This window comes from Pungitius pungitius, chromosome 20 (assembly GCF_949316345.1).
Source record: "Pungitius pungitius chromosome 20, fPunPun2.1, whole genome shotgun sequence".
NCBI lineage: Eukaryota > Metazoa > Chordata > Actinopteri > Perciformes > Gasterosteidae > Pungitius > Pungitius pungitius.
Window position 1 is genome coordinate 8,039,733 of NC_084919.1, and position 7,998 is coordinate 8,047,730.

The 7,998-nt window shown below is 45.2% G+C and overlaps 2 protein-coding genes across 2 annotated transcripts; one reads left to right on the forward strand and one right to left on the reverse strand.

The window, feature by feature from the left end:
- Positions 1–1,523: 1,523 nt before the first annotated feature.
- On the reverse strand, positions 1,524–5,507 carry mtfr2 (mitochondrial fission regulator 2). Its single transcript, XM_037449373.2, has 8 exons — positions 5,375–5,507; positions 4,353–4,545; positions 4,067–4,171; positions 3,718–3,842; positions 3,021–3,217; positions 2,621–2,921; positions 2,162–2,345; positions 1,524–2,072 (listed from the first exon to the last, which is right to left on the reverse strand). The coding sequence occupies exons 2-8, from the start codon at positions 4,422–4,424 to the stop codon at positions 2,028–2,030; spliced, it is 1,029 nt and encodes a 342-aa protein (XP_037305270.2). The 5' UTR covers positions 4,425–4,545; positions 5,375–5,507; the 3' UTR covers positions 1,524–2,027.
- Positions 5,508–5,572: 65 nt separating this feature from the next.
- On the forward strand, positions 5,573–7,905 carry armc1l (armadillo repeat containing 1, like). Its single transcript, XM_037449374.2, has 7 exons — positions 5,573–5,705; positions 6,019–6,197; positions 6,386–6,477; positions 6,684–6,858; positions 6,953–7,069; positions 7,199–7,273; positions 7,360–7,905. Exons 2-7 carry the CDS (start codon positions 6,045–6,047, stop codon positions 7,552–7,554), a joined length of 807 nt encoding a protein of 268 aa, XP_037305271.1. The 5' UTR covers positions 5,573–5,705; positions 6,019–6,044; the 3' UTR covers positions 7,555–7,905.
- Positions 7,906–7,998: the final 93 nt, after the last annotated feature.

Genomic DNA, 7,998 nt, shown 5'->3' on the forward strand with positions numbered 1-7,998 from the left:
TTACAGGTTAGTTAAGCTAAATGCTATATACATGGATGCATTAAGAGAATATATAAAGACACAATTCTGCAAACAACGTTTTGTTCCATCACCGACCACAACATCTGGAATATGTCTCTTATGTTTCTAATAACACCTTTTACAACTGGTTTATGTGAACCAACTACACTGCCACGGCTCGCTGGCTTTAAAAAGGTTGATTCAGCAGGTCCGAATGCAGACTAATCTACTAACCTCTGTGTGCACCTGTTGAATGTAGATCCGTGAGACCCTTCCATCACGAGGATGATGAACCTCCCCCGGAGAGAGACCCCCACACTCAAATTGATACAAAGGATGACGGATATATTCTCAATGTAAATTTTCTTGACAGACCTTTTCCCAGGAATGTTGTCGTTTTGAAGAAGGGCGTCACGCTACAAGAAGCTCGCAGATGGTGTTTGTGTGTAAAAAACAAACAAACCCATTGTTTTGCTATCCTTGAATGAGTACATTCATTTATTCTATTCCATTCAGCGCAGTGACTTTTTATTAATTAATATAAACACCATGACCTTGTATTGCATTATTAGTTCCATGGACATCCGAAAAACTGAAAGAATATGAAATCAGTGAATTTCTTTTGTATTTCCACAGAAAGAAGACTAAAAGGAGGACGCAGACACCTCCAAACCTTACCTCCTGCCTTTTTGCCTTACAGGCTCTTTCTAATGTATTAATATTTAAGGATTCATGGTAACAGCTCTGGAACGCCACTTATGAAGATAAACAAATATGAAGGGACTGAATATCTTCTCTGAATGGCCAACCAAAATGGGCACATACTACATTTCTTTTATTATTTATATAATTTCTATTGTTACTAGTCTGTGACTTTGCAGTGCAAGTTAGTTAAAAACAAACAATGAACTGCAATAATTTTATTGTGTCGAAGATTTTTATCAAATTCTTTTGTATTTAAATAACTATTTAATTGTGAAAAATAAAAACATGATGTACCCTGTGGAATGTAGAATCAAAGTTATTATTTGGCGCTCACCTTTTCCTTCAGCGTTCAGCAGCAGCTCAGCTCGGAGTGGACAAAGAGAAAATATGGTTTGTAAGACAGGATTTGACTTCTTTTTAAGATATACAAGTTGAGACAATAATTTACATTGATTTCTTTACGTTGTAAACTATTCGTGCTCCGCAGTACAGAGCAGCAGCAGCTGAGGTAAGACATGTGATACGATAAGTGAATGGTCAATAACTGCTAGAATTACCAATAATAAAAGTATGTTTCAAGTAAAATATTGTGATAACGGTACTTCTCCAAGTCAAAAGCCAATTACATACCTTTGGTGAATGGACGCTGCTCACGTGACGGATAAGCAGCGATTAGTCTTCAGCCTTCAACTGTTTAGTTGCAGTTTGCATCCACGTCTGTCCAAAATGTTGTCATTCAAAAATCCACTTCACAGCAAAGGTCAAATCAAACTCAAACTGGATTTTTTAAAATGTGCTTAAATGGAAGGGAGAAAAAACAAAACAAGAGAATGGCAATAAAAATTGATCAGTGCACTTCAACACTTTAATGTACAATAAAACAATCTGAAAAAAGCCGTTGCATAGAGTAGAGCTGCGTGAATCTCAGCAGCCATCGTTCATTTCACTTGGTTGAGGTAAGAATTATACAGCCCCAAAGTTACTTTAAGCAGGATGACTAAAAGCTCCAGTGCAAACCTGCTTTTAATACATTATTATATTTAAAAAGATATTAACATCTTAAGACTCCATTGAACAAAAACAACCGAACCAAATTGCTTTTTCCAGCAACCGCTGTAACACAAACATCCGCCTGAGCCTCCCAACAATCAGAGACGTAACAGATACAAAACTTTGCTCATTGTGAGACACACACTCTTTCAAGAACAAGGGAAAAGACCAACACAAATAAAAAAGGAGCGGAGGTCAGCTGCTGCAGTAGTGGCTTGTCTTTGAGGCACGTCCAAGGGAGCTGCGGCTGTCTGACCTTCGACACTTTGTGGTCAGAGATGGAGGCGGCCCTTACTGCGTCTGAGATGGGGAGGAGCCTGAAACAGAGGAACCGGATTAGCCCCGCCAGCCAACACAGCTGTGAGGTTACAAGTCATGCGTCTCCCCGCGGGGGGGGGGGGCAAACCTTGGGTGTTTCCGGACTCCCGAACGGCGAGACTTCGAGGGAGTTTTCTTTATCCGAGGAGTTGTTGTGCCGATGCTGAGCAAACTTCCTCTTTAGCGCCTCGGCGATGAGCGCCGCCGGGTCGCTCAGCAGCGCTGGACCCCCCTTGCTGCGTCTCCGCCCGACCGGCGTGCCCCCCGGGGATCTGCGGGGGACGAGAGAGGGGAAAAGTGTCAAAGCGTGTCGGAGTTCAGGGGACGTCCCCCCGCTCACTTCTCCCCCCTCACAAGGCTCTCGCCAGCAGGACGACGCACAATATTTAACAATTATATTCGACTCCTGCCAATACATGCGCATTATTCTACAGTGTTTTAACACTGAAAGGTGAAAACGAGAGCATTTGGCACTAATAAGGACAACACCGAAATGGAAAAAAAGCCCATTGTGACACCCCCATGTCCTTCCGTCCGTAATGCCCACCTCTCCACTGAACGCAGCTTCACTTGGTTCAAGTCCTTGAGAACGTCCAGCATGGACGGGAACCCTGTCGCCTTGGCGTCCCGGGGCGGGGCCTTGACCAGGTTGTTCTCGTTCCTCCTGCGCAGGCGGATCAGCTCCAATATGGACGGAGTCTCAGCGGAGGAGTCAGAGCAGGGAGGAGGAGGAGGCGGTGGGGGAGGAGGCGGTGGGGGAGCAGCACAGCGAGGCGTGGAGGTGCGAGCCGCCGGAAGGTTGGAAGACGTCGTGGGCGTGCCCGGGTTACTGTGGGACTCCAGCTGACCTACCGAGACCATGACAGAGCACAGAGCGGCGGTTGGATTCGCTCGGCTTGACGTGCTTTTGTGAAAAGAACGCAAGACGACATAAAACAGGCGCGCACCTGCGGCGGGAGCGGCAGTAACGATCATGGCGATCTGAGCGCGCAGTTTGAGCAGCTCGCTCTCCAGCGCCGTGATCTTCTTCAGAGCGTCCGAACCAGCTGATCCGCCTACCCTTTGGGCTTCACCCTGGGCCCGTCCGGGGTACCTCGCCACATCCCCGTTCACAGCATCTCGCCTCGCTGGAGGCAAATGGTTCCTATGGAGACAATACGTTAACATTTACCCATCTAAAACAAAGAAAATGAGTGTGTTTCATAAAGCTACTAAGTACACAAACGCATGCAGGTAAAGCATTCTTACGTGTGGAGTAAGTGACTTTTTGTCTAATTTAGTTAACCATCAAATGATATTTTGTGTGCACTACGATTATGTCTCCGTAAACTGCAGAAAGATGATGTCCAATTCAGTGCTTTCTTTCCACTACAGAGATCTGTGTTCTCCTGCTTCAACATACATGTATCTACACTGCAGCTGTATGAACTATTTATTAAGTTAAGATAAGCCACTGTGGACAAAGACTTAATCATGCAGTCTCAGACACATTACATTTGGTGAAATCTGCCATTTTGCTGATTCAAGAACAACATATTTTGTCTCAAACAGCCTCAGTGGTTGGTATGGCTCTGTGTTCTGTAAACTTGCAGTGGCAAACATTGACCTGACCGTGTTTGCATGGTGACCATTTCCAGTCATCACCTGGTCTTGGCGAAGCTCTCGCCTTCATCCTCAAACACCCAAAGGACGTCAGCAAACGAGGGGATGGCCGGTGTCTCCGCAGCGGTGTCCACGTAACCATTGGGCCTGTAGCCCAGCAGAGGGATCTAAGGACCAAGCACAGACGTGGTTTGTTAAAACTGAACATGTTCAGGAGTGTAAAGAAGGAAAGAAGAAAAGGGAAGGAAGGTGCACAACTAGCAAATAGGTGGACGTCTTTGATGTGTGTCGATTGTCCTGGTTAGCCTCGTCATAAGCACATACCACCAGTCATGAAAACAAATGTATGGTCTTAGATACTCTCTCGGCATGTTAGAAAGTGGGACAGTACCTGAAAGTGGATGCGCGGCGTAGGCGTCAGTGGGAGGTTGGTCCCGATCATGCGCACAACACTGCGATACTGGCCGCACAGCTGACTGTCCCACACTGGAACCAGCTACGAGCAAGACAACACCCGCACAAACACAATCTTGGTTTAAAAAAAAAAAAAAAATCTTTTCTCACAACTTCACTTGAGTGAGTTAACTTTGAGGGAAAAAGGGGACACTGGCGGTGATAGTTGGCACCGGTAAAAATAAAGAGCGAGAGCCTTGAGAACAGGGCGTCTTTGAACTCACCATGTCAGGGGGCACTCCAAAGTACTCCAAGACCATGTGCAGCACGTCCAGAAAGTCCTCCACTAAAGACATTGGAGTGACTGTTTGTCGTGTTTTGTTGCACCAGCTGATGACGGTAAAGATCCTCTTTCTACTGACTAACTTGGTAAGAGGCCAACGCAGAGTGAAAGGCGCCAAGTCACATGCTTTACACCTGAAAACAAACAACACAACAAAGTCACAATCCCTGAAGACAACTAATCAAGCCACAAGGCTCAGGGTGGTTATGCACATCCATTCATACATGAACAAGACAAATACAACATGAAAATACGAGGTAAGATATCTCTAGAAGATTTACTAAGAAAGAAAGCAGATCACATTAGTTCTCAGAGCAGTACTCAAAGAATTAATTTTAAAAACCGTTCTGTTGTGTTGTATATCACTGAATGGTTTATGTGAGGGAAACGCCATGCACACCTGCCAACTGCTTTGGGACATTTCTTTATTTAAACTACAATTGAAGTGTTTATTATATTACTGGGTCTTATTCAAACCCATTGAAGTAGCCTTCTCTATACTGAATTAGGTCAAATCAATCTCCATAGGCATTCAACTTAAATTATAAATGAGTCCCCACCCAAAAAATAAGATAAATAAATAAAGATAGTCTCTAAAAAAAGCTGAATGGCAGAGAAAATCCAATTGAAACCTTTTTGGACGTTCCTTATCAAACTTTAATCCCACGAGCCTCTGCAGTGCATCGTTGGAGTTAATTTGTCACCTGGTTACAAACTAACGTGCCGCTTTGAGGGAGGCGGTTGTCTCATGTTGGATGCTGACTTTGGCTGTTAAATCGCATTGCACCGGCACACCGGACGGTCCACAGCGGATCTGTTTTAGCTTTAACCTTTAAAGTGTAAGCGGTTACGCGCTCAGGGCCACGCAGGGTTTCCTCCCGCAGAGCTGCAGTGCTCATCGCGAGTGAACCGCCGCAGCAACACGCAAACATGCGCGATGAAATGAAATACGTGCGTACTTACTGTGGACTTTTCTTGTCAAAACGTGCATTGGTCGCTACGTTGGTTCCGATATTTTCATATTAACTATTAATGTGAACCGTAACTGCAGATAAACCCCAATAACTCGCAGCTTCGCACTCAGCTCACGCGTACGGGAAGTAAGTCCGTGTGAAGTCAAATAAAGCCGCAGCAGCGTCGAGCCCTCTGATTGGCTGTGGATGCGGAACTAGTGTGAGGAGCCAATAGGAGTGGGCGATGGTTCAGCGGAGACAACGGCCGGTCGACCAATCCCTTGTCACCAAAACCAAGCACCAAATTTGTATTTTTGTACACGAGCTGCCTCTTCTCCCCGGTAAGAATTCATCATATAAACTTGATTTCACCACATCCATCGAACTTTACGGGTGTTTATAGTGATAATTGCGGTATCAACCATAATTATGTGTTCAAACAGTGCAACGAAACAAAATAAAATGTGTTTTTCTTTTAGCTGGCTAGCTTCCTCACGGTTAGAGGATAGTTAGCTAAAGTTAGCATGTTTAGCTAACCGCGACTTTAACGCTCGCGCTGCGACTTGACAGGACATCGCAATTTTGACAGAACGTTCATCACAGCAGTGACTTTTTTTAGTTTTGTTTTTAAACAAACGACGTTACGGTTGTCAGTTTCAGATCCGGTGGAGTAAACGAAGATGATGGATGCACTGTCGGTAGTGAGTCAGCTGCGGGACCTGGCCTCTGAGCCTCAGAACCGAGAGGTGATCGTCCAGGATCAGGGCTGTCTCCCCGGGCTGGTTCTCTTTCTGGACCACCAGAACCCGGACGTGCTACTTGCAACTCTTCAGGTGGGCGATGGAGGCCGGCCGGGCATGTTGTGTTCGTTCGTTGTTTATTTGTTTATTTACTGGATCCCCATTAGCTGACGCCTTAGCGGCCGCCAATCTCGCTGGGATGTTTGTGTTGTCCTGCTGAATGCACGTTAAAGAACGTTAGTGTGTTAAAGAATTGCATGTTTGTCACATTCTGTCCTCAGACCCTGCGCTACTTGGCTGAGTTGACTCCCAACATCTCCACCATGGCAAATGAACTGGGTATGATGGTGAGCTTGGAGAATCTAATTGGGAGGTGAGGTGATCATTTCTGACAGTCCAGATGTGTGTGTCACTACCTTTTATTTATAATAACACTTGCTTGGACTGTATAACTTTAGCAGTATATTGAAATGCGCAATGATGTGAGCTTTTATCATTTAAAAAGGAGTTAAGTCGCCCTAGAATTAGACCCCAAACCACGCTATAAGGTTATATAAAATATAAATTGTCTGCATATAGGGACGGCTTGTCTGTTGACATCACTTCCTTGGCCAAAGAGTTGTTTGACATTCTGAGCGCACCCGTGCCACGCATACCTGAGCGGCAGATTAGGAAGAAGACCCAGTTCTTCATCAACTCCGCCCAAAAGAAGGCCAAGTCCGTCACGCTTCACATCCATGGCCTGGACAGCACTGTGAGTATGCAGCAAGCCACACACACACCCACCATGCATTATTATTATACTCAGTAAGTTACTGCTAACTAACTGTTCCCCCTCTCGTGTCAAGGACCAGCGAGGTTTGTGTGAGGAGGCTCTTCTAAAGGTCAAAGGAGTGATCAGCTTTACCTTCCAGATGGCTTCCAAGAGATGCACGGTCCGCATCCGTTCCGACCTGCCCACTGAGGTAAAACAGACAGATTAGCCTCTGCATAGGAAGCAACTGGCCTGGTAAAATACCAGTGTGTAGCCCTGTAGTTATATTCAACATAAATACCTCCCACCTCCCTCTGTGATGTTTTTTTTAAATTTCCAGAGTCTGGCATCCGCTATTGCTGCCACTAAGGTATTGTCCGCTCAGCAGGTGGTAAAGAATGAGGCAGGAGTAGAGGTGAGCGCTGGTCATCGAGTACGCAGTTTGACAGCAGACTGTTTGGGGATAGTTTTCTCATCAAACTCTTCATTTGTTTCCCTCAGGTTTTCATCCCTCTGAACCCATCTGAAGTGGAGGTGCAGCAGAACTTGGCTCTTCCGGACTACCTCCCGGAAGAAGAGGAGAGCCCAGAGAGGGAGGTCGACCGAGCGATTTCCCGCACCACAGCGAAGGCGGACTCCAGCGGAAGCTGGCTCGGCTCCGCCGCCAGTTTCCTCACCAAAACGTTCTACTGGTGAAACTGGAGCGCTCAAAGACTTCAACTGTTCTGTACTCTACAGAAGAGGACTTAACTGGATGTTACCACACCCCCCAACATCCTGGCTTTGTGCGCACAGCCAACTTAAAAACTCAAAATAAATCCTTGTAATTACTGCAAGTTAAACACTTGCAGAAGTGGCTTCCTTTATTTGAATGGAGACACACTTGAACAATCTTGTCTCTGGACCTGCATGTTTTTTTTTCTGTCCATTTGATTTTCCTTACATGTATATATTTTCTTAGAATTGCAGTTGAACTGTCCATTTTCTCTATAAAAAACACCCACTGCTGTTTGTAGTTCATGACAAAATAAATACATTTTCAATGTTCTCTGTACCGTATTTCTGATATTCTGTCTTTTAGACCAAAGAGGAAAAAATGATTGCAACACCAAATTGGTTAGTGGGTAATCAATTCAAAAA